Genomic DNA, 27,846 nt, shown 5'->3' on the forward strand with positions numbered 1-27,846 from the left:
TGATTAGATGCAAGAGAGGGCCTAAAAGGCCGTAATACAAACTATATATATATATGTGTGTGTGTGTGTGTGTGTGTGTGTGTGTGTGTGTGTGTTTATATATTGTAGTGGCAGTTGGAAAATGAGGAGGATACACAGAGGTCCCATTTAACGGTTAGCCTCTCGTGCTTGAAAGCAGTGCATTCTGTCAGCCATATAAGGGAATAATATTGAAGTTTCTTGCAAACTGTTTCTTCATTTACATATTTAATTTTTTCTACCTGGTCGTTTTTTCTGACAGTGAATTGTTTGTTCCTTAGGCCAGTGTGACTCAGGAATGTGGAATATCTGTGGCTGTTAAGGAGCCACTGGTAGCTTCAAGTTCCAAAGCTCATTGCTCACAACCGGATGGTCAGGCGTCTAGCCTTGGCTTGTGTGTACGTAGCACGGGGTTATATCAGTCTGTACGTTATTTGAGCTGGAAGATTTGAAATAGCAGCTGCACAAAATGTTATGTTAGAATTTTGCTAATGCCTTGTGTGCCTTTTAATACTGCTGAGAGATGCATTTATCTTGAGTTTGATGTCTTTTATTTACATTTTTTGATCGTTTATATTTTTGCCTGAGCTGAATTTTTTCTCTGTTAGAGGTAATACAAGGAAAAAAGAAAGAAAGATTATGCTGCCTTCACCACATTTTTTATACTAAAATGCATTTGGCATTACCAGCTCTACTACTTCAAGTGTTAAAAGTGAAACTTTTGTTTCCAGTTGCAGTCACAAGATATGCTAGTTGCAAAGTTTTGAACTTTATTTGATGTTAAGTTTTTATTAGCAAGTGTTTTATTCAATTTAATTTGCATATAGTGTACTGGCTGTGTAGTGAATGTTCACTCTCTGTCTGTAATGTTATTAATCACACCACATATGAATTGTTCACTAATTATTCACATTATATTGGTGGCGTGATGGCTGAACTGAGGTATATGAATTTTTGTTATTTTTATTTAAATTTTTGGAAGAAAAAAGAAAATGTTAATTGGTATCTTTATGGGTTAAAATGAAGCATTACTCTCAGGTTCTCATATTAGGCAAGTAAATTTTATAATTTAATATTTGTTAAATTTTCTTTTCGAACAAAAACACTGGCTTCAGATTATCTGGTATCTAACTTTCTTGAGAATCAGTGTTGTCGAGCTATCCACATGGTAACTCAGGAGTAAAAAAAATTTACAGCAAACTGTTTATATCTTGAGACATGCAAACAACTAAAAGTTATTGTTGATGCTCTCCATTAAGATACTTGGTGCATTGGCTGATGGGGCTAGCTGAATCAGTGCAAACTGAAAGTACAACTTTCCCTCACTGCCAGCCAAGCCTAACTTAGCAGTCAGCACTGGATTGAGCAAGTTGTCTGCCTCTGTGTACAAGAGGAGAGACAACCCATTCAGTTAATGTCACATGAAACAAAACTCAACATAACGAAGACTGTATAGAATAATGACAATAGTGCCAGTGTACAGTGCATTATGTGCTGGGCTTAGATTGTTAGTTACCCGAAACAAGTGAATATTGATCCAAAGTTGTATGATGCATTGTGGCTTTTGTTGATTCTGCTAAACCCATGAGCCACCATGCCAAGTGTCTTCCCAGAGTCTATAGGAGTAAAATGCTCTTCAATTCTTTCCAGGTGCTTGAGGCAAGGTGCTGAAAAAGGTATCCAGGAAGAATACTTCCCTCATTTTAATGTGACTGTAGCAATAGCTGCTGTATTGAAAAATGTGTTGAAATATTGAATGTGTAGGTATTCTTATAGTGGCATGTTGTACCTATGGAATATCCATTGTTACATCCATCTGTATCACATAAAGTATATGAATATGTGATACAATAGTAAAAGAGCTTGTTTGAAATCCAAAAATGTTTGCATTTGCAGACAGTTACATTGGCACGTAAAGGGCCTCACATGAGAATAAGAAAATAGATAAGCACAGTATGGATCGTATTGAGTAGTTCTGTAAGAGAAATGTGTGAACTTGTAGAGAAGAATTTAAAGGGTGACATTATTTTCACAGAGACCATAAATTTGATGAGAAACTGAAAGAAACTTACTTGACTGTATAAAATGTAAACAGCCACTTCATCTAGTCTCTCCTGCAGTCATTGATGATATTCTTGATGCAGTTTTTATTTATTTATTTTTTTTTGGGGGGGGGGGAGTTCATGTGATTTGTCTACATATAAGTTCCACATCAATAACTGGTTGGTCATATGGATGACTGCCATATGGAGGGCCTGGGCTTAATTGCTGGCACTGCCTGGGATTTTCCATTTGTGGGAGAACTGAAATTTGATGCACTCAGCTTCATGATGCTAACTGAAGAGCTGTTTGAGAGAGAAGTAGTAGCTCCAAGGTCTGGGAAGATGACAGTGACTGGGAGAGAGGTGTGCTGTGCCTCACCCTCACACGTCTCTGTACTGCATCCGAATTATTGCCATTGGCAGAGGATGGCGTGGCGGCTGGTCAGCACTGAATTGTCCATTGGGCTCATAATATAGAAATGAAGGAATGTGTACATAGGTATATAGCATAATCATTAAAGAGGATGAGAACTATGTAATGTGCACATCAAGTAATAAAATAATAGTTGCTATACAATATATAATATCCATATCAAATAATAAAATAAATGTTAACATAATGTTGGTAAATGACACATAAGCTTCCTCTCATGTGAAAGCAAGTGCAGCTCATATTATCGCCTGTGCTGATGAGTTACATGATTATTTGTAGGTCTACTTAAAAATGGCTCTGCAGCTGAAATCGGGTAGTAGTGGTAATAAAAAAATGCTACACTTACTAAGTATAACAGACTCAGCAATATTTTCCTTCAAATAATTTTAATGCTCATGCAATCAAACATGAAAAAACTGAAGAGAGACTCAATTTCTTGGAGAAGGAATGGAGTACTAAGGTCTGAAATAGTAATAAATTGGAAGAAAATCTTTGGCAGATGTTATCTTTGTTGAGCCAACTGATAACGTGTTCAAGAGGGTAGGCAGCTGTAAAGTAGCTCAAGAAGTAATAATTTCTTTTTCCCATTACACAATTAAGAGTTTTTATAAAACAGTTCAGAAAAATGGCGATATGTTTCTGCCAGTGTGAGTATGACGGAGTTACTTCCCTCATGTCTGTTCTATTGATGACCACCCCTTGCCCCGTCCCCTCTCCATGTTGTTACAATATTATATCTTAATAGTAAAGAATTTCATACTTTCTCTCACGTATAAATAAAATAAGTGAAAAGAGTAACAAAGAGACTGAGTAAAGATTCGGGCTTAGGACAGATTTTGTGTCATTTTGGTAGCCCATATTCCGTAAAATGTTTCCTTTTAATATTTTTTTTATTAAGTGATTAAGTGCACATTTTCATTGGTTGATTTTAGTTTTGTAAGTATTGCATTTAACATATCCATTTATTTGCAGAACTTTGAATAAATATTGTGACATTAATAAGTGATTTCTCATAAAATAAGCTACATTTTGTTTCCAGCAGTCACAACCTACTCCACGTAAAAATGAAAAACTGGAGAGTATTGCTAAAAGGAGGCCAACAGCTGCAGTTCAGGCTCTTAAGAAGAAGTACCAAGAGCAACGGCTTGCCAGGCAGAGAGCAGGCAATCTGAGCAAACTTGTCCAGAAAGGTAACTCACTGTCTAGATTTGTTCCCTTTCCCTCCAGTCTTTCTTAAAGGTGCTGAAATATGAAATGATTTAATGAAGACCCATCGTTGAAAGAAGCAAGAAGCTATAAGCCATGGTACATCTTCGGCTGGTTGTAAATTGAGTGACTAAGGTAAACATATTAATATTATTGAAATCAAGTTCCCTCCTAGTAGACACCATTTTGAGCCCTGTTTCTCCAATTTTGCATGAACTGATAATAAAGAGAAATCTACATGTTTGTTCTTCATGGGATTGGTAAGGACATGCCGATGTGGGGTAGACTCAGATTCTTTAAGTCTGTGATTCATAAATGTTGGGCAGATTGCTGTAATGGATCTTTCCTGAGAAGTATGGATGTGTATATATTATCTTATGGGAAACAGACAGACAAAAAGATGTAGCAGAAAATAATAGTCCAAAATGAAGTTCAAGCAAATAAAGGAAGGAGTAGAGACAGCTATTTGCTGTTCCTTGGAGCTAGTAGACTAACATAACATCATTTGCTGGTGCCACATGCCTACCCTTTTCCCTTGCTGTCTCTCCTGTCCAGCTTGTCCAGCCTCTTGTCTCTCTCTCTCTCTCTCTCTCTCTCTCTCTTTTTTTACTGTGGGAAGCTGTTGTCTGTTCATGCATTTGTCAACTGCTCAGCCCAAAAATATTTTGTGAGTGGCTTCCCTTTACTCCTTCAATTGTACATCTATGTCTGCATCTACATCTATACTTTACAAATCATTTCATGGTGTTGGGGAGGGAGAGGGGGGAGAATTTCTTGTGCCATTACCCCCCCCCCCCCTTTTCCTGTTTCGTTCACAAATGGTGCACAGGAAGAATGACTGTCAGTGAAGGTCGATATGAGCTCTAATTTTCTCATCATGATCATTTTGCAAGGTGTTTGTGTGAGAAAGTAATATTTTCCCTGACTCTCCTTGGAACAAACACTCCAAATTTCTGTAGCAAACCTCTCCGTGACACATGACGCCTCTCTTGTGGCATATGCCTCTGGAGTTGGTTGTGCATCTCTCTAATGCTCTGTTGCTGAATAAATGATCTTGTGATTAATGCGCAACTCTTCACGGACCTAGTGTATCTCTTATATTAACTCTACGTGGTAAGTGTCCCATACTGATGAACAGTCTCAGGAATTGCTTGAATGAGTGTTTTGTAAGCCACTTCTTTCATGGATGGATTACATTTCCTTAAGCTTCCTCCAGCGAATTTCTACCTGGCATCTGCTTGTCCTACTACCTGTTTTGTGTGGTCATTTCACTTTACATTACTCCATTTGGCTACTCATTGATATTGTATGATAGTTACTGTTACCAGTGATTTTTTACCAGTAGTGGCTTTATTTGGCAGTGTATGTGCAATACATTAAGATTTATTTATGTTCAGAGTCAACTGCTGGTCCCTGCATCCATCATCGATCATCTGCAGGTCTTCCTGCATTTCGCCGTACTCTTCTAGGCTTGCTACATTCCTGTAGACAACAGCATTGTTGCAAATAGTCCCATGGCACCTCCAATATTATCCACTAGATCATTAAATTGTAAATTGTAGTGGCCCATAGCTCTCTTTGGGTTTCACCAAAATTACTTTAACATTTGTTAATTTTGTTCTGTTGGGAATGACATGTTAGGCTCTGTCTGCAAGGAAGTCCTCTGTCCAATCATAAATCTTGCCCCATACTCTGTAAGCTCATATTTTGTTCCCAAATGAGAGAGCGGAACTGCATCAAATGCTTTCCAAAAGTCAAGGAACATGTCATCAGTATGGGCACCTTTGTCTACAGTGCTATGGATCTCACGGATGAACAGAGAGAGCTTTTGAATGACCTTTGTGTGTGATCCTTACTGATTTTTCTAGAGGAAATTTTCATTCTTCAAACACGTTAATATTTGTAAGCATAAAACATGTTCCATAATTGTACAACAGGTTGACATCTGCAATAAAGGCCTATAATTTGCACATCTGTTCAACAAATTTTCTTGAAATGAGAGTGACCCATTATTGTTTCCAGTTGCGAGATAGCCTTCGTTGCTCCAGTGATGTATGATAAACTACTGCTGGAAGAAAAACAAGTTCTTTTGAATATTCTATCTAGAACCTCACAGGTATCTCATTTTACCCAGTTGCCCCTCCACTATTGAGAATTTTTAGTTGATTTTTTATTCCACAGTCAATATGTGCCATTTCAGCATTTGTGAGAGGATTGAAAGAGGAACTGCATTATGATCTTCCTCAGTGAAACATTTTGGAAGACCATTGTTTGTATTCAGCCAAAGACTTTCCAGATCAGATAGCTGCAGGAAATTGACATCGTACCAGTTAGAAAGGTAGATACACATTGACCATCACACATCGAAGCCATTAATAGTTTCAGCCCTTTGATACTTTGTTGACTTTTTTTTGAAAAAGAAAAAAAAGGGAGTGAAAAGCATAGAGATAAAATGTATTTTTAAGGGATTCAGCCCACAAGTTGCTCAGGGTAGAAGTATATGATAAGATGGAAATATTAACACCTTAGAAGCATAATGAGTGTAATAGCTATTCCCTTAAGAGGAGGAGAAAAGTAGAAGTTGCAGTGGAATCATTGTGTTCTGTGCTACCGGCAGGATCCCAGTAATGTTGTTCAGAATTGCTGAATGAACTTAGCTTTCCATTATCGAAATGTTTAACATTATAGTGAAATTAAAAGCAAGGATGCCAATATTAAATGTGCAGTGGAAATTCCATTCTTAAACTCGTGTTAGAGAGCAGATGGTGGAAAAGAATATGTTGAAGGCCTCTACAAAGGAGAAGACTTTTACAGTGATGTGATAGAAGGAAGAAATGAAAGTCAATATGGAAGACAGAGAGACTCCAGTATGAGAATCAGTGTTTAACAGACCTTTTAAGGCTTGGGATCAAATAAAGCGGACGGTACAGATAACATTCCTTCAGAATCATTGGGTGAGATGACAGTCATATGACGATTCAAGTTTGGGTGTAGAATCTATGCGACTGGAGACATACCATCAGACTTTTGGAAAATATCATCCACTCAATTCCAGAGATAGCAAGCTCAGATAAGTGCAAGAACTATTGCACAATCAGCTTAACAGTTCGTGCATCCAAGTTACTGACAAGAATAATATTCAGGAAACAGGGACATAAAATTAAAGACTTACAACAATATTAGGAAAAGGTTATATTGCTACTTGTCACAGGGAGGAGGTGTAGAGCTGTAAAAAAAAATGTGGCCACTATCTCCACCTGCTGTTGTCCAACTGCAGTCTGTACTTGCGTAGCAATCTGGTTTGGGGTTTAAGGAAGGGTTGGGGTGGGGAGGAGGGACAGACAACAGGATAGGGTGGAGGTAGATGTGCTACCTACGAGAGCTAACAGAGATGTGGTGGGTACAGGATAGGGCTGCTAGGAGCAGAGTCGGGAGCGTGTGCAGGGTGGGCAGAATAGGGAGAGGAGAGGAGTCAGGTAGAGAAGGGTAAAAGATTGTAGGTATGTTGGCTGAATAGAAGGTGTGTGTAGTGCTGGAGTGGGAGCAGGGAATGTGATGGGTAGGTGGAGAACAGGAACTGACAAAGGTTGAGGCCAGGGTGGTTGGGGCAGTGAAGGATATGTTGTAGGGAGAGTTCCCACCTGCAAAATTCAGAAAGGATGGTATTGGTAGGAAGTATCCAGATGACCCAGGCTGTGGAGCAGTCATTGAAGTGAAGCACATTGTGTTGAACATGTTCAGAAACCAGATGGTCCAGCTGTCCCTTGGCCTCAGTTTGGTAGTGCCATTCATGCAGACAGACAACTTGTTATTTGACATGCCCACATAGAAAGCAGCACAGTGGTTGCAGCTTAGTTTGTAGAGCTCATGGCTGCTTTCATAGGTAGCCCCGCCTGTGATGGGATAGGAGATGCTTCTTACAGGACTGGGTTAGGTGGTAGTGGGAGGATCTATGGGACAGGTCTTGCAGCTAGTTATGTTGCAGGTATATGAGGCAAAACATTTGGGGCAGGGATTGAGTAGAGATGAACAAGTATATTGTGTAGGTTCAGTGGACGGTGGAATAGCACTGTGGGTGAGGTGGAAGAGTGGAGGGTAGAAGATTCCTCATTTCAGGCCATAACAATAAGTAGAATGTGATTCAGTTGCTCCAGTCCTTTGTGTTACTGAGTCACAAGAGGATTGCTCCTCTGTGGCCAAACCAGATGTACATAGCATAAGATCTCTTTCCGAACAAATTTGGGATAATGATTTCGACCTGTCAAGGCCTCAGTGAGACCTCTGGCAGGTTCAAGAGTAGGGTTAAAAGTAAGGGTTTTTATGGTACTAACTTGGTTCGAGCCTCATCTTCTTCTTTCTGTAGTGCAGAAGTTTGTTGTCTCATAACTTAAAACTTTTTTTTTCTTTGTTGAATGGTGTTAAATAATAATGTTTTCTACTACACTGTTTTTAGATCCACTTATTTCACACATTTATTAAACTTGAATTGAGACTGGGGAGGATAATAGGTAGGATATTCCTCGTTTCAGGGCACGATGAGAGGCAATCGAAATCCTGGCAGAGAATGTGATTCAGTTGCTTCAGTTCTGGGTGATACTGAGTCACAAGATGAGCGCTCCTCTGTGGTTGGGCAGTGGGTATGTGGGAGGTGACTCTAAGAGACGAGGCATGGGAGATCTGTTTCTGAATCAGACTGGGATGATAACTTTTGTATGTGGATGCCTCAGTGAGACTCTTGGCAGGTTCGAGAGTGGGATTAAAAGTCAGGTTTGTGATGGTACTAATCTGGTTTGAGCGTAATTTTTTTGTCCTCTGTAAGTTCCTTGTCTTGTAACTGAAAATTTCTTTGCATTTTGAATGGTGCTAAACAATAGTGAATGTAACACTACTGTTTCCAGAATGACTTTTTTCCACACATTTCTTAAACCTCAGGTGACTTTTATGGATGATGACCAGTTTCTTAACTCTGTTGGTTACATAGCACGACAACCAGGACAGTCCCTACACTCTGAAACTGTTTCAATGGTAACACTTACCATGAATCTCCCAATCACATAAATCACAGGTCATAGAAACACAGTCAATTGAGGGCAGTTTATTTATTATTAATGACACTGTAAGCATTCAGCAAGGCATAAATCACAAAAACATATCCACAAAGTGTAAATTGGTAAACATAGTTTATACTTGCACAAGTCAAAGCAGTTCACATTGATATTCCACTAAGACATATTAACAGGAGAAATGACACGAGAATGTTAATCATTCCAACTATGACAATGGAGGGGCTTTTAAACGTATATAACAGCATAACTTGTTCCAAATGAGCACATACTCGCAATGAATTGTGAACCGAATTATTTGTATGCACTGACTTTGATGAAGTGTGTCACTTGGTCCAGAAAAATTAGGACAACAAAACTATAATGGTAAACGTGGGATTGCAGATACCAACACAAAGATGTTAGCAAGTAATTGCAGTATGCGTACTCCTTACATAGATGTTGCTGTGTGCTAGCTAGCCCAGGGCTGAAGATGGTTGGGTTTCAACGGGTGTTTATAAACAGAGATAATGATATTTTTGGATTTTGGAACATACAGATTTGTTTATAAAACTACTAGGTGAGGTTTTACTAATTCAGACAAGCTACATATTTCTAGGATTATTTGGTTTGCATAAGAAGTACTTAGTAAAGTAAAAAAAAGACACAGAACTATTCTGTATATCTACACTGTGAATTTCCTATTTACAAGTAAAGTTGCCATTTTTGTAAATATAATAATTTATCCAAAGTCTTAATTAGTGGCTTAATTGATTAATGAAGTGTGTCATTTGGTCCGGAAAAATTAGGTCAACAAAACTATAATGGTAAACGTGGGATTTAAACAAGTACAATGGCACCAAAGGCAACAATAATTGTGGGTACAGTATGTCTGAACTTAAGTACCAATTACATCCAAAGTTAATTAGTTATAGAAAAATTAAAACATGTTACTGTACAGCATGAATTCCTAGCTTTCTAATGGTAAGTGTCAATACTTAACTTTTGAGTAGCTTACTCAAAATCTACCACTACAATCCGTTATGATGATTTCAATTATTCATTATTTTTAATCAATATGGTTTTCAGAACAGCTAAACACATTACTGTAATCAGTATCATATGAATGATGGATTTGTATGAAATATGGTCTGACTAGCATTTTGACAGATGTGGGTGTTCACTACAGATGTACAATATGTATGACTAGATAAAATTTGCTAAAAATAGTTCTGATAGCATAAATATTTATGCTATCAGGACGGTTTTTATCAAATTTTATTGATATACAGGAGATCACTGTTTTCCTAGAACAATGTTCCAGAAAATGTTTAATGTCTGACCGGATTCAAGATAAAAAAGAGGAAAAGAAAAACAAAAAATTTAATACAAGTAAAATAATAGCAGGTTGGATAGGTCTGTTTAAGATTTGCTGATAATAATATTACTATCCTCAGCGAAAGTGAAGAAGAATTGCAGGACCTGTTGAATGGAGTGACTACAGAATGTGGATTGAGTGGAAATTGAAGAAAGATGAAAGCAATGGCAAGTGGCAGAAATGACATTAGCGATGTATTTAACATCAACATAGGTATCCTTGAAGCAGATGAAGTAAAGGACTGCTAATGCGGAACCAAAATGAAATATGATGTACGTTCGAGGATAACATAAAAAACAGATTAGCTCAGGTAAAGAAGGCATACCTACTCAAAAAGGTCGTCTAGTGTCTAACGTGATCTTAATTTGAGGAATAAATTTCTGAGAATGTATGTTGCAGCAAAACGTTGTACAGTAGTGGGACTTTGGCAAAACTAGAAAAGAAGAAAACTGTAGCATCTGGGATATGGTACTCCAGAAGGATGTTGTAAATTAATGGAGTGATAAGTTAAATACTAAGGAGGTTCGTAGCAGAATCAGAGAAGAAAGGAGCGTACAGGAAACACTTGACAAGAAGAAAGACAGGATGAAAGGATGTGTGTTTAGACATCAGGGAATAATGTCCATGATACTACAGGGGACTGTAGAGGGTAAAAAATTATAGGAGAAGGCAGAGACTGAAATACATCCAACAAATAATTGAGGACAGAGCATACAGTTGGTACTCTGATGATGTTGGCACAGGAGAATAATTCGTGGCAGGGCACATCAAATCAGCCAGAAGACAGATGACAAACAATACTAACAAAAATGAACTGAGATGCCAGTGAAAGAAGAAAAAAAGAAAACTCAGGAGAAACTAAATACAATGAAAGAACAGAAATTGTAGTTTATTAAGGAAATTAATAGGAGAAACAACAAATAAAGCACCTCACCCTGAGAGTCCACTCTCAGGAAATATTGTAAGCAAAAACAGACTGAACTGAATATTGCGTGGTTATTTTATGTATCTAAAAAAAGTTATCTGCTCCGTTGTTATATGGAATTTTTTCAAAATTGGTCAAAATATTTCATTTTCAAAAACTGTCTTGGACATTTCTTGTACCTATTCCTGCCTTCTCTCTCTCTCTCTCTCTCTCTCTCTCTCTCTCTCTCTCTCTCTTTCTCACACACACACGCACACACACACACACACACACACACACACACACACACACACAGCCTCTGGCCGTTGAGGCCTCAACAACCAAAGGCAAGGATCATGCGTGAATGTGCATGTGATTTCTACTTTAGATGGCCTTTTGCCCGAAGCCTCAAATGTGTAGCAGTGTTTTTCGTATGCCTGTCTGTAACTCTATATGTGAGTAGCAGTCTATCGTTTTCATAATATTATGAAAAGGAAAGTTGTGATTCACCACATAGTGGAGATGCTGAGTCACACATAGGTGGGGAGAGAGGGTAGCGCAAAAGGAGAGAAGCAAAGAGACTGGGTGCGATGATGGAATGAAGGCTGTCCATCCTGGATTTTCCATTGTTTGGTTTTCATAATATTGTCTTATATTTAAGTGTTTGAGTATAATTTTGTAGCTTAGTGAGTTCTGTGAACAGACTGAAATGCATGTACTGAATCCTGTCAAAATGGCTTCTGTTTGCCTGGAACTATCCGCTGTCTCCTTCGCTGCCAAGAGTTAAAGCAAAATTAGTGGTGCTCCACAATGTAGCCAGAACATTGTAGTGTGAAATGAAACAAGACAGTTCTCAGGACATAAATCAGGCAGAAGTTCCCAACAAAAATTAATTATACTGACAGTAATGTAAAAAATTAATTATACGGACAGTAATGTATAGTGAAATTTATTGGCATTGACAGCTCTTTCATTGAAAAATATTGGAGAACATGCTGTAAGACCATAAAATCTAAGTATTCTTTAGAAATATTTCTGTGTTGTTTACAGCACAAAGACAGTGATTTAACATTGATGTGTTAGATCAACATTTTGGTATAATAGAAGACTATGGTGCTCCATCTACAAGTACAACAATAACAAGTTCATATTGACTCTACAGTGTTGGCATTAATACATGACCATAAAATCTCAAAAACAGTTCTAGATCTTGACTTTTCCCATCACTAGTTCCGAATGGCACATCTCGGTTGCAAAAGTGTCTCACAATACATTAAATATGATACCAGGTTTTGAACCTCTGGCATGAAAATTTGTTGCAGGTTTTTTTAAACCTGTTTCATCACCATCCATACAAATCTTCTATTGTAATTAATCGAATAATTCATTAGAATTACACACACTTTGGTATTGTTTATTTTTGCGACCATTCAAAGCCATTATAACACCAAGAGAAAGATAAAAGTATATGGTGCTGTGTATGAGTCTCGAAGTAGGGAAGCACATTCTCTCATCTCACTACTACTTTTTTTATGATACAGGATTTGGGCTGGACATCATTAAAAGAAAGGCGTTTTTCGTTGCGACTGAATCTTCTCACGAAATTCCAATCATTAATTTTCTCCTCCGAATGTGAAAATATTTTGTTGATACCAACCTACGTAGGGAGGAGTGATCACCACAATAAAATAAGGGAAATCAGAGATCGTACAGAAAGACATAGGTGTTCATTCTTTCCGTGCACTGTACGAGATTGGAATAATAGAGAATTGTGAAGGTGGTTCAATGAACCCTCTGCCAGGCACTTAAATGTGATTAGCAGAGTATCCATGTAGATGTAGATGTAAATGTACCAAGGTACCCCTGCATTAAACAGGGTGAATCTTAGTAATGTTTAAAAACGTTCAAAGTGACGTAGATAACACTGAGACAAGTAATTTACTATAAAACACATAGGGCTGGAAATGTCAGGAAATACTCCAAAAGCGGATGACAAATGTTGAACATATGATGTCACCAGTCGACATGCCTTGCCACACTTGCGCTGACTGGGCCTGTCATTTCTACCCTTGCCAGTAGTGTGCAGTGCTACACATTGCTCCACTAGATTTTTGCTTTTGGCGTCATGTGAAGGAGCTAGTTTACATCACCCCAGTAACGTCCAAAATGGATCTCCTAGCCCACATGGCCATTTCCACTGTGTAAATCCCAAATACAGAGGGTATTTTTGAGCGCGTGAGTGAAGGAATGATTGAGCATTGCAATACTCGCATTCAAGCAGAGTGATTTGTTGTAAATGAAGTAGTTACAGAATTATGGTCCTCATTGTAACCAACCAAAAGCTGTTCTTATTTTGTCTTACTTTTCTTTTCTCCATTCTTTGTTTATTTACAGACATAATTTAGTAAAAAAAATGTAGGCCACTTACTGGTTGCAGTACAGTCCGGAAACTTATACTCATTTACTTGTGAAACAACGCAGTAGGTTTTTGTTGTACTATACTTTTGAATACACCATTGGAGACAGCGAAACCAATAAATTAAATAACAAATCTTACCTGAATGTAAACACAGAATTGTCTTACACACTGTGAGAAAATACTGCCTGCCAGGTGCAAGACTCAAACCCTGTGCCCCATGATCTAAAGTCATGCACATGCAACTATATACATTATCTGGTGACATCACATGTTCAAACTTTTGTCAGCCAGTTTTGGGGCATTTCCCGACATTTGTGGCCCCCACGTGTCTTATATCAAGTTACTTGTCTCAGCATCTTTTACATCACTTCGGGGGTTTTTAAACATTAATAAGAATCACCCTGCATAGTTGCAGATGTGCACTGCCCGATTGCTGTAGGAAAACCACTGCATAATGTGCGATCAACACTGCGCAGTGTGGCTCTGTGCAGGTTTGTGGTATGAATTGCTCTGTAAAGTGTATAGCATATTAGAACAGCCATTACTTGATGACTATTGCCTACTTCTAGCCTCACATCCCACATTGCCTTTTTCTTTATCAGTCTTTATTCAAATGCATTCAGAAACTATCTTTCTCACATTTCCATTTGAACTGTCAAATTAATCCTTTTTCCTTTAGATTTTGCTTAAAGTTTGATCTTTTTTCCCCAATTCTCTTTTCAGTTAAAGACAAGAATATGGTGCGAACGAGATCTGCCGCTTTGATGGAAGAGACAAAATCAAATAAAAGAATTATTTCAGCAGCAAAACATGTTGTCAAGAAATCTCCTGTCAAAATTATTCATGCTGTTAGGAAACTGAGACCAATCAAGCGTTCACCTTTAAGGAGGTAAATTGCATGAAAACGTAACTTACAAAGGTTCATTTGATTTATATTTATTGTTACCCTAAAAGTAGCTCACTAATATTTTATTCTAACTTGGGTTTATGCATCTACTTAAGGCTGTATTTCATTTGTACCTTTTTTTAGAATCTTGCTGCGAAGAAGAGAAATATCGAGAGAAATTCTTGCGAGGCGGCGGGGACTGCGCAGTGGTGGGCAGCTTCCTGTAGGAAGTGATCAGGGAATTACAAATGAACGTGCCCTTAAGCCGGCTGAACCAAAAGGCGACAAAAAAGGTAACTGTCAGAAAACAACAAACTACACACAGGGCACAAGGGAAAAATATTCAGATATATTCCTACTGGCGACCTAATCAGGTTTGCAACTGGATGGGAAATTATCAGCATTTTATCCTGGATTGGAAAGTCATCCTCAGATTCTGAAGTAATATCTGGTGTACCCTAAGAGAGTGCAGTAGTACCATTGATTTTCATGTTATACGTTAATGAGTTAGTGAGTAATATTAGTTGCAATGTTAGGGTCTTCATTGATAATGCTGCTAACTGTGAGGAAATTTTATTGAATAAAAATTGGCCAAGTGCAAGTAGACTCACGCACTGAAGGTTCAGACAAACTTAATTGTGTATATATAAGGAGCATTCAAAAAGAAACGAGCGGGAGGCATAATTACAGAAACCAGTACCTGTGTGTTAGAAGTATTGATCCAGGCTGTTGAGGCACTTGTCCCACTGTGACACAAATTTCTGGAGCTGCAATGTTAACCAGTTCCACACATACAGATGGATGTTGTCATCCGAGGTGAATCGTTTGCCCCTCCGAGCCTTTTTGAGGGGACCAAAAATGATTTAATCACAAGGAGAGAGGTCCGGACTGTATGGAGGGTGGCCGAGAACCTCCCATTTGAATTTCTGCAGGAGTGCCGCGACTGTGTTAGCCATACGAGGCTTTGCATTGTCGTGGAGCAGAATGACCCCACAGGTGATATTGCCTGGTCTTGATTTGATTGCTTGGTGAAGGGTGGTCAAGGTTTGCAAGTAACACTGGGCATTCAGTGTTGTCCCATGCTGCAGGAAGTGAATCGGAATGGGGCCATCATGCTCAAAGAAGAACATCAGCATAACCTTTCCTGCAGTCAAGTGGAGGGCCTTGGCATTTTTTGGTGGTGGTGACCCTGGATGCTTCCACTGGAGACAGTCATTTTGATTCTGGTTCGAAGTGATGACGCCTTGACTCATATCCAGCCACCACTCATGCCAGGAAAGCATTCCCTCCCGAGCATAGCGCTGCAGATGAACAAGCATACTTCCTGGTGTGGCTGAAGACTGTGGGGCACCCATTGGGCACAAACTGTGCGTATGTGCATTCGTTCCTTCATGGTAGTGTGAACACTTACAACACTCAATCCAACCATGGCGGCTATGGCTTTCACTGTAACTCGGTGGTCCTGGGTAAAGAGTGCATCCACCAGTTGTAGGATGTCATCAGTAATGCAGTGTGGTGCTCCAGACCGTGCGTCATCAGCTAACTACACCCGTCCTTCCCTGAAGCGCTTGTGCCACGCCTTGACCCTTGCAAGGGACATGCAGTGTTCGCTGTACACTTGTGACATTTGTTAATGAATGTCCATTCCTCCTACTCCTTCCGCTGTCAGAAAACTAACACCACCTCCTTGCTCTTCTGTTGATGCCTCGATGTCACTGTTTGCAATGCGACTGGCAGCATTGGACAATTAATGCATGCTGCTGCTAGCTCTGTATAGTCACGTGACATGCACGCGTGCCCTCTAGCGACAGGCTGTGAACTTCCATGCTCTGATCGGAACCACACTTCGTTACACATGCCACGATATTACCCTCCTGTCGGCGGTTTGCGCATTCCAGACTCCGGCTCGTTTCCTTTTGAATGCCCCTTATATATAGTTCATACATCCTGGGAATCAAGAATCTCAATCATTTTTGCCTATTATCGATACTGGCAAGATACTGATCCTGGAAATTCCAAGACCATATCTAAATCTCTACAATGGTTCCTCACAATAGTCTGGACATACAAAAAGAAGTAAGCAGGGAACTTCAGTTTATATATGTAAAGAGGAAAGATTTAAGAAAATGTATTTTATTTGCTTACCAAAACACGAGTACAGCTTACATTTTATGTTTGCATGCAGTAGTGTTTGTCTATTATGCTTTTGACAGATGATGAATGCGATGTATGATCAAATGGTGAAATATATATATATATATATATATATATATATATATATATATATATATATATATACCTTAAGGGGAAAAAAGGACAGGTATACACTCGCACACACACCCATATCCATCCACACATACAGACACAAGCAGACATATTCAAAGACAAAGCTTTGTCTTTGAATATGTCTGCTTGTGTCTGTATGTGTGGATGGATATGGGTGTGTGTGCGAGTGTATACCTGTCCTTTTTTCCCCCTAAGGTAAGTCTTTCCGCTCCCGGGATTGGAATGACTCCTTATCCTCTCCCTTAAAACCCACATCCTTTCGTCTTTCCCTCTCCTTCCCCTCTTTCCTGATGAGGCAACAGTTTGTTGCGAAAGCTTGAATTTTGTGTGTATATTTGTGTTTGTTTGTGTGTCTATCGACCTGCCAGCGCTTTTGTTTGGTAAGTCTCATCATCTTTCTTTTTAGATATATATATATATATTTGTTATATTTTTACAACTTTCATGATTCGGTCAACAGAAAGTAACCTATTGGTTTTGATGACTTAAATTGTAAATATCAAAATATGTGACAAGTGACTGAATCTTTTGATTGCAGTGACTTAGGAGCTTAAATTTTTTACACCTCCAAGGGACCATAGACTTTAGTATGTGACATAAATTTGGACATGATATGCCAAACTGCTCTTTAGACAAAGGGGTCTTAATAGAGGGACAGACAGACAGACAGACAGACGAATAAAAAAAGACAATTTTATTTTATTTTATTTTATTTTTTTTTTTTTTTTTTTTTTTACGGAATGAGATATAATTTCTAATTAACAAGTTTGGGACGTTCTCCTTTATTTGTACTGTGAAACCTTGTGTCTTGGCAAATTTCATGATTCTTGGTCAATGTGAAGCAACCTGTCCGTTTTTGATGAGTGAGTTTTCGAGTATCAAAATACAAGACAGAAGTGGCTGCATCTTTTGAGTAAGTGACCTAGAAGATTAAAATTTTTGCAGCTCCAACTGACCATAGTCATATGTGACAAATTTGAACTTGATATGTGTACCCGTTCCTGAGTAAAAGGGTTCTTAACAGTTGGACAAACAGATAGATGGACAGACATACAGAAAACAAAGCAATCCTATAAGGGTTCTGTTTTTACTGATTGAGGCATGAAACCCTAAAAATTGTTGCCATATCTAGTTAAATCATGAGGCGATGTAAAATTGTTCTTTGGACTACGTGGCCTTTGTGTTGCTGCTTTTTTTTAAAAAATCTGCTGATGGCTGTAAAGCTGAAACCAGTTACCTGTAAAAATAAAATACGATGGAGACTGCTAATTCTGTTGTTTATCCAGTCAGACTTCCACAAAATGTCCTTCTAGTGCAATGACTGGAAACTTGTTCTTAATATAGAGAAATAGTGTGCTTCATGAAAAGTAAAATTGTAGCATCCTTTGACTGCAGGATTAATTAGTCACTACCATGGTCAGTCACAACATACAAATATATGAGAGTAATAATATTTGTGGAGATATGAAGTGGAATGACCACATAAGCTCAGTCGTGGACCACACAAATCCCAGGCCGATTCATTGATTGCAGCTTGTCTTCTAAAGAGACAGCACATACAAAATACTTGTGTGGCCCATACTCAGATACTGCTCGAGTGGAAGAAACCATATCAGGTCCAAAAGGCAGAGAACATCAAGTACAGTGCAAATGGTCACAGATTTGTTGCCTGGAGAGACTGTAACAGAAATGTTGAAAAATCTTAATTAGCAGTCACTGGAAAAGAGACACTCATGTCAGAAAGAACTTACTTAGGAAACTTATTGGACTGACATGTCGCAAACTACCAATATTTCCAGCCAATACGTATCTGTCCCATAGAGGTCATATAGATACAATTTGGCAAATAGCTCACACAGGCGTAGGCGTATGAGTAGTTGTTCTTGCTAAGTTTAATCTGTGAATGGGCATTTTTACTCTCTAGAAATCACAGAATGAATTCTCATGGCATGTCAGTTGCAACAATCCCATTGCTTCAATTGGCAGTATTTTGTGATGTTCTTCACATGTTTCATGCTGTATGATTCTGCAGACATAATGTGTGTGAACTCAATGCTTGCTGAAATGAATTTAAAGCTGTGTATTGTACACCATGCAAAACAAACACCATCCAGATCTTCATCTACTCTGATTTGCCAAGGAAGCTGTTTTCCTGATATACTGGGCACTAAATGCAAACAAAGCCATAGTTGATTCCATTACCGTGGTGCATGGCACTGTCAACTGGAAGCATAAACATGGATGAAAGCTTATGAAATGGAAATTACTTTATGCAGACTGTGATGCTATGGCTGGCATCATGTCAGTGTGTTGACAGGACAACCATGGAAATATCAGATGGAGTTATGACTGTTTTCAATGACGATTTATTGTAGGATCTAGAGGCCACAATAGTTGCATAGTAGCTGAGGAGAATAATTTAATGTTCATTATTCAGAAACAACAAGTTGTATGCCAATTGTTTCTTCTTGTTTTGAACAGGATGTTCACTAAAATTCCCAAGCTTTAATATCCATCATGCACATAAAGGCTGCCCTGTGAACAGCAGAATGAATCATTTAATTTTGTTCAGTGTGCACGTGCACCTTAGTTTATCTCAGTAGAGTCATTCAGACTTACGGAGCATGTTTAAAGAAAGTGTTATGAAAAAATGTGAAATTTCTCCTGAAGGTTGGACAGTTTTGTCTGATTTTCATAAAGACCCAACTCAACAATGACACCTAAATAATGCATAACTCTTTGAGTGCAATAGCTCCCAAATTCTAAGTACATTTTAGGTATTTGCCATTGAAGTGAATGAGGACCTGGTGAGTACAGATAATATTGTTCTGTGTGAAACTGTTCACCTAAAGTAATGTAAAACAGCATCACACAACATCATAAAGCATTTTACTTTATGTTAATAATATTCCTCTCTCAAACACTGTTGAACCAATTTAATGTTTTTAATTGAGTTTATAGATCATTATGTGTTTACAATGATCTAGTTATATTGTAATGACTTGTTTCCTGATGTATTGCGATGTTTTTGTTTTGAAATTGGATTTTAAATTGAAACCGGTGTATTAGAGATTTGTGTTCTTGTAACTCAATAATTTAGTAGGAATACTAAAGTTCCAAATTATAGGTATTATTGTAAAAAGTGTGTTTTTGAGTTGTGATATGACTGTTCTGGTTTGCAGTGACTGAGAAGAACGCCAGTAAATCATTTGCAAGCACTCTCTCAGATTTTTCGTCAGATGATGATCAACCTCTGGTGAAGAAAACCAAACCTGTGGAGCAACAAAGACAGCTGCAGAAACAGCAACAAAATCAAAAGAATCGAAAGCAACAGCTAGCAAGAAGAGTTATTAAGCGGATAGTTGAGAGGTCAAGAAGACAAAAACCACAAATTGTAACACGTTCTAGACTTCAAGAGACAGAAACAAAACAAAGAACAAGCAGTGGGTGAGTTACTGTAGGCTTTAGAATAAGATTACTAATTTTTTATAAATGACCAAGCAAAGTACTGCTGTAGAGGCCTACTGACTTGTAATTTTCATAGCTATTTCCACTACATTTTGTTCATCCACCCACCCACTTGACCACGTATTTCTGTATTGTTTGGCAGTTGGGCATATTCAGTGTTCTATATCCAATAAGATATTTTCATCAGTTAAAAATATCAATTTTTTTTAAGTCAAGTATTCACTTATATAAACAAGACAGTTCACATCAGCAAGATGAAAGTTATGGGATACGAGTTTGAGAACTTTTAATGGTACTACAACAAAACAGTGCAAAACTTTACCAGTGTTTCAGGCGAGTGTTGTGATGTTGAGCTTAAATCTTGATACCATGCAGGGTGGTAAGACACTTGTGACAGTCTGGCTATAGGGAGGTGAATATTAAAATATTCTTAGACTGATGGCCTAACTTAACACTTTCCCAATCCTGGATGTGTAATGACTACTATGTTCAATCCAGGTGTGATAACAAGCAAAAGATGCCTAACATATATCTACAGTAAAAGTGTGATGTTCACTAATCATAAAAGTATGATTACAATAAATAAACTTCTTCATATATTCTGAAATCACCATAGACAAGTAGTGTGCCATTAAAATCCCAAACTACCTCAAGTCAAATTTAAATATGTACCATATCAAGCAACAGTCTTGGACCAACATGCAAAGAGAATAATCAGATTTTGAAAATGTGATAGAATTGGGGCAGCAGCCATTAAAACAAAGACTGTATTTCACTGCAACAGGACCTTCTCAGGAAATTTCAGTAACCTACTTTTTCTTCAGAGTATGAAAATGTTTTGTTAGTGCCCACCTACATAGGGAGAAATGATCACCACCATAAAATGTCAGCAGCTCATTGTCTAGTGGCTAGTGTTGCTGCCTCTGGATCACAGGGTCCTGGGTTCGATTCCCAGCCAGGTTGGGGATTTTCTCTTCCCGGAGACTGGTTGTTTGTGTTGTTCTCATCATTTCATCACTATCATCATCATTCGTGACAGTGGCTAGATCGAACTGTGTAAAATTTGTACTATGGAAAAATTGGGACTCTGTACAGGTGCTGATGACTGCACAGTTGTGCACCCCACAAACCAATAATCATCATCATCATCATAAAATAAAAGAAATCAGCTCACACTGAAAGATCTAAGTGTTCATTTTTCTCGCATGTTGTTTGAGAAGTAACTTAACATGGTTCGATGAACCCTCTGCCAGGCACTTAATTGCGAATTGCAGAGTAATCATGTAGATTTAGATAAAAAAATGTACTCACCAAGCAGTGGCAGAAGAAAACACATATAAAAGTTAAGGAAATATGAGAGCTTTTGTAGCCAGTGGCTTCTTCTTCTGGCAGAATGGTTGATGGGAAAGGAAAAGGGATGAAGGAAAAGCACTGGTGAGATTTAGGAAATGGGAAGGATTACAGAAAAGTTGCCCAGAATCTTGGGTCAGTGAAGACTTACTGGCTGAGAAAGATTGATTGTAGGGGACTCCTCAAATAGCACTACTAAAAACAGATAAGCAATCGGCTATTATTCATTTCCAGTCAGAAATGCTTAAGAGTACCACTAAACTAAATATGTATGTGACCTGTGTACAAACAAACTGCTGCTGCTGCAGAACTCCGGCGCTGTTCCGAGGCTGGAGTTCAACCCGTTCTTGTGGGGAAAACCCACATACAACTCAGTTCCTCACCACGTCCTGAGACATATGCTCCATCAGCTAGCTATGATTAAGCCCCCCCACCCCCACCGTCCCTGTGTCAGTTGCCTGCTCAGCCTTAGTAACTTCGCGTTTTGTACCACCATTTATGAGTAAGGTGCTCTTCCCCATTTTTGTAACGTTACAGCACCCACCATCTAAGATTGCAGATCTTCTTGAATTAGTGAATGATAGAAAGTTGGAGTACGTAAAATACTTATCCAGTGTGGTACGGTGTATTTAGGTCAGACCACATGCACTGTAGAAGAATATTGAGTAGAAAAATCAGTGCTGCCTTTACCTTTTGCAACCGATGAAGTCTACTTCTAGTGAGCACTGTATTTCTGCTGGGCATGCACTGTAATACACTGAAACAACAATTTTGGCTATTGGTAATTCTTTTTGGGATTCAATTGTTAAGGAGTCTGGAAGCATGGTGGGAAACCCTATTGACTGGGACGTTGTTATCAGTTGGGTAACATGTGGAATACATTTATTTGTACGATTTGCTCTCAGTGCATGTAATAGACTATGCTTAGGGCCATGGTGATCAGCAGCCTACCAGGCATCTGAGTTTCACATTTCTGCCATCAAGGACGCAGTGCAACAGTGTGGTTGGTCTTGCAACTACAAATCTTGCTCCAAGAGTGGTTTTACAAGGGTCAAAACAACTTGTGATGACATTGGAAAATCCATAAAGTCTGCATCCAGCTTTGCCCCTTTCCCCATGTAAATAATCAGGGACCATATGTGTTTATATTTCAAGTTCGTCATCAGCAAGAGGCATCATATAGCCGGGATTACCAGTAAATGGAAATCTTCGTGGAGCACGATCATTATTTTGATCAACAACATGCCACACGCTCACCTGTGACCAGTACACTGTAACAGTCTTCGTTGGCTCACTTGAAAATAGGTGGCAGGTGCCAAGATGAAATATGGTGTGTATTTGTAAACAACAGCTGGCTGCACTAATTAATGGAAGGAAAAATATTGACTTATACTGTAACCTCCTAATGTACCTATTCCTGCCACAAAACTTTCAAAATGTTACCTGCTTTTTTTTTCTATGTAATTTTACGTTTTTTGAAAATATATTGCTTTGGCAACTCATTCTTGAAAATCTAAGGAAGTATTGTAGGTGGAAGTGGATAAACAGTATTACCTGGAGGTAACTCGGACTCATCCCAAATTTCTGCAAATACTCGTTACGTCACATTGTTTTTATTTACAGAGATGAAATTTGTTTATTTAAAGATACAAATCAGGCGGTAGATAAGATATAGATATCAGAATCACACTAGAATGGTATTAGAAATCTATTTGTGTATGATTCTAAAGCACCTGTGACACACTAGACCACCTGGCAATGGGGACAGTAGTATCATGATTGTCTCCCCTACTCATGTCGGATTGCTCTTCTTCTCTGTTGTTTCAATGACTTCTTGAAAACATCTTTCCATCAACTGAAGAGCATAGGGCTTCGTCCTGGTTGGCCTGGCTTAGGAGAAATGATAATCCCTTTGTATTTCTCAAACATTTTTTCCAAGAGGGTCAACATTTATTACAGGGACTCCTTTTTCCCTCCAGATTTGTCATCCTAAGTTAAAGAATTCCACACAAAAATTTCCAGCAAAAGGACAAAGATTTTCATGTAGTACTTCTTGCCTTCCTTTCTAGGTATTGGATTCTTAGCCGTTCTCTGATCACGCGATCCACTCCTCCCATTGTGTGGTTGTAGTCAAGCATAAGCTTTGGCTTCATTATTTTGTTTGACCTTATCTTAGTCTCCATCATATTACCAAGCATGGTGTTGCATTGGTTAGCACACAGACTCACAATCCTTTCCCTAAATCACTTGAGGCAAACACCGGGCTGGTCCCTTCAAAAGGGCATTGCTGCTTTCCTTCTCGATCCTTCCCTAATCCAAGCTTGTGCTCCATCTGTGTTGTCGGCAGAACACTATAAACACAAATCTTCTTGTTTGTTCTTCCACCATATCACCATAGCGTGGATAGTTGAAAGAAGTACGTCACCTTTCTTGTCTCTCACTTGAAAGATCTCCTTTCATACTTTTTTATTTCCGTAACTGTCAGTGAACTTCAAAATTAGGAAATCTGCTAAATGTGGGGATGTGTAAAAGCTATCTGTCATTTGACAGTAATCTTGCTCCAGGAGTGGTTTTACAAGGGTTAAAACAACTTGTGATGACAGTGGAAAATCTGTAAAGTCTGCATTCAGCTTTGCCACTTTCCGTGTGTAAATAATCAGGGACCACACTTGTCTGCCAGATGATTCACACAGCATGTAGAATTTTTTTCCAGATCTTGCCATTTTCATCAGGATATACTGTACCCAACCCAGTCAGCCCTTGTACAGAGGTGGACCTTCATCCACCATAATGAAACATAAGAAGTTTTGAATTTATTTTCACTTTGCAGTAAACTGGCCAATTTTTTTTAAGGTTGGGGTTTTGGGTGATTTGCAGCATCATACACTTCTTTATCAGAAAAATGGAGATACTTTTTGATTTGGCAAAACCTCTTGTAAGACATTATGTAATTGAAAAATGGAGTTGATATGCTTGCCTGCCATGTCCAGTACATCTGCAATTCAGGTTTCTGAACAACACTGCAAAATGATTAGAGCAAGGAAAATTCAAAGTTCTTCATATTATGGTGGCAAAACATTATATCTAGTGGTTGAAGCACATTGGCTGATACATTTGGGCCTTTCCAAGTTTACCATTTCCACCAAATCCATATGAAAAAAGCGTTCAAATATTTCAAGTTCATCATCAGAAAAAGGAATCATATAGCCGGGATTAGCAGTAAATGGAAATCTTGGTGGAGCATGATCATTATTTTTATCAACAACATGCCACGCACTCACCTGAGACCAATCTATATTGGTGTCTTCATCACATTCTTCCTCCCTTGACGGAAGTTCAAAAGAGTCATCAACACATTCCAAAACGGGGATGTCTTCCCACCGCTCTTCCTCACGGGAATAATCTCTATTCATTTTAGAAGTCTGCAAGCAGATGTAATATGCAACAACTGCACCAAAATTCTATGAAACAACATGGCAATCTTGTAACGACTTCACGAGCACAACCCAGTAGCAATACACTGTAACAAAATGCAAAATTACAAAAAATGCTAACTAGTGATAGCAGAAGGAACTACAGGGATCATAATCTGGATCCTGCTGCTAACAAGTGACAATGAAAGAAACTGCAATGTTTATAATCGGGATGTTAGTGCAGGGATGCGTAAAATTTGGAGGCTAGAGTTATCTCAGGATAACTCTAGCAAGAGAGTTTGACCTAAGTTATCTTGTAATAATCAGTTAGCAAGTTAAAGTAGCCCAAGACAAGAATCCCTTACATGCATCAACACATTTCTCATTTGTATGACCTTCTTAAGCACCATTATATCATACAATACTCCCTGTAATTGATTAATTTTTTACTCTTTTTCTTGGGCAGTAAATCATTATTTGCCTATCGTCATCTACTTTGTGAAGGAGAGTGTTGTCCATAAAGGATATTGTGTCCTCTCTTAAAGATGTCTTGAAGAATGTAGTGAACTGCTAGAATACACATGCCCACTATTCTGTTTTCTTACAGTTGTTAACCACTGTGAGCCTATTGCAATCCAGTGCCTCTATAAAACTATTAATCATCTTTTACAACTGACATGTATTTTTGTTTTTAATGAAAAATCTCACATCCAGTTGCATACTGGAATCTGCATTGCTTTTTCTGTCTCCTAGTTTTGTTGCTTGTTTGTTGACTCTTCTGTAGACAATTCTGGACCGAAACTCCTTCGTATAAAAATTTTCTCGGAAGTGCATTTCGCAATAGTGCTGTTCCTGCACTTATCTTAGCTGCTAGGTTCAATAAAAATTTCTTTTGTGTGAAATCAGCTCGGAAGTGAATAGAACTAGTGGACATACACAAAACATAGGAGACAAAAACTTCTGAAGTTGCCTAAAACAGTTGTGTGGAACATATGGTAAAAACAAAATAAAATTCAGTTGACTAAAACTGTAAACAGTTATTCTTATCTACAAGATAATAGCATTGAACTGGCAATTGAGGAAGAATGCTTCTAAATATTAACATTTGCCGTGATATATCTTGTTTTATGTGACCTTGTACTGGTGAGCTACGAACATCTTATTTCTTCTGTGTAAATGTTTAACTAGGTAATAATAGAGGGAAACATTCCACGTAGGAAAAATATATCTAAAAACAAAGATGATGTGACTTACCAAATGAAAGTGCTGGCAGGTCGATAGACACACAAACAAACACAAACATACACACAAAATTCAAGCTTTCGCAACAAACTGTTGCCTCATCAGGAAAGAGGGAAGGAGAGGGAAAGACGAAAGGATGTGGGTTTTAAGGGAGAGGGTAAGGAGTCATTCCAATCCCGGGAGCGGAAAGACTTACCTTAGGGGGAAAAAAGGACGGGTATACACTCGCGCGCACACACACACACACACACACATATCCATCCACACATATACAGACACTTTCCTGATGAGGCAACAGTTTGTTGCGAAAGCTTGAATTTTGTGTGTATGTTTATGTTTGTTTGTGTGTCTGTCGACCTGCCAGCACTTTCATTTGGTAAGTCACATCATCTTTGTTTTTAGATATATTTTTCCTACGTGGAATGTTTCGCTCTATTATAACTACAAAGATGATGTGACTTACCAAACGAAAGCGCTGGCAGGTCGATAGACACACAAACAAACACAAACACACACACAAAATTCAAGCTTTCGCAACAAACTGTTGCCTCATCAGGAAAGAGGGAAGGAGAGGGAAAGACGAAAGGATATGGGTTTTAGGGGAGAGGGTAAGGAGTCATTCCAATCCCGGGAGCGGAAAGACTTACCTTAGGGGGAAAAAAGGACGGGTATACACTCGCGCACACACACACACATATCCATCCCCACATATACAGACACAAGCAGACATCTCACAAGCAGACATATTTAAAGACCAAATATGTCTGCTTTAAATATGTCTGCTTGTGAGATGTCTGCTTGTGTCTGTATATGTGTGGATGGATATGTGCGTGTGTGCGAGTGTATACCTGTCCTTTTTTCCCCCTAAGGTAAATCTTTCCGCTCCCGGGATTGGAATGACTCCTTACCCTCTCCCTTAAAACCCACATCCTTTTGTCTTTCCCTCTCCTTCCCCTCTTTCCTGATGAGGCAACAGTTTGTTGCGAAAGCTTGAATTTTGTATGTGTGTTTGTGTTTGTTTGTGTGTCTATCGACCTGCCAGCGCTTTTGTTCGGTAAGTCACATCATCTGTGTTTTTAGATATATTTTTCACACATGGAATGTTTCCCTCTATACTGTTGCCTCATCAGGAAAGAGGGAAGGAGGGAAAGACGAAAGGATGTGGGTTTTTATATATATATATATATATATATATATATATATATATACACACACACACACACTCGCACACACACACACATATCCATCCACACATACAGACACAATATGTCTGCTTGTGTCTGTATGTGTGGATGGATATGTGTGTGTGTGCGAGTGTATACCTGTCCTTTTTTCCCCCTAAGGTAAGTCTTTCCGCTCCCGGGATTGGAATGACTCCTTACCCTCTCCCTTAAAACCCACATCCTTTCGTCTTTCCCTCTCCTTCCCTCTTTCCTGATGAGGCAACAGTTTGTTGCGAAAGCTTGAATTTTGTGTGTATATTTGTGTTTGTTTGTGTGTCTATCGACCTGCCAGCGCTTTTGTTTGGTAAGTCTCATCATCTTTCTTTTTAGATATATTTTTTCCACGTTACAGGACTGGAGTAGGTGGTGGTGGGAGGGTGCATGGGACAGGTTTTACACCGGGGGCGGTTACAAGGGTAGGAGCCAGAGGGTAGGGAAGGTGGTTTGGGGATTTCATAGGGATGAACTAAGAGGTTATATATAAAAAACAGAGATGATCTGACTTACCAAACGAAAGCGCTGGCACGTCGATAGAC

At 38.7% G+C, this 27,846-nt stretch overlaps 1 protein-coding gene across 1 annotated transcript in view; it reads left to right on the forward strand.

Annotated features, from left to right (window-relative positions):
* Positions 1 to 27,846, forward strand: part of LOC126260636 (uncharacterized) — a 206,337-nt gene that overhangs the window by 32,531 nt on the left and 145,960 nt on the right. Inside the window, exons 5-9 of the mRNA XM_049957973.1 lie at positions 300 to 416; positions 3,536 to 3,683; positions 14,166 to 14,331; positions 14,473 to 14,621; positions 19,797 to 20,061. Coding sequence (XP_049813930.1) covers positions 300 to 416; positions 3,536 to 3,683; positions 14,166 to 14,331; positions 14,473 to 14,621; positions 19,797 to 20,061 — 845 coding nt within the window. The remainder of the gene's footprint in view (positions 1 to 299; positions 417 to 3,535; positions 3,684 to 14,165; positions 14,332 to 14,472; positions 14,622 to 19,796; positions 20,062 to 27,846) is intronic.

The sequence above is a fragment of the Schistocerca nitens genome, chromosome 5 (assembly GCF_023898315.1).
Source record: "Schistocerca nitens isolate TAMUIC-IGC-003100 chromosome 5, iqSchNite1.1, whole genome shotgun sequence".
NCBI classification, from domain to species: Eukaryota; Metazoa; Arthropoda; class Insecta; order Orthoptera; family Acrididae; genus Schistocerca; species Schistocerca nitens.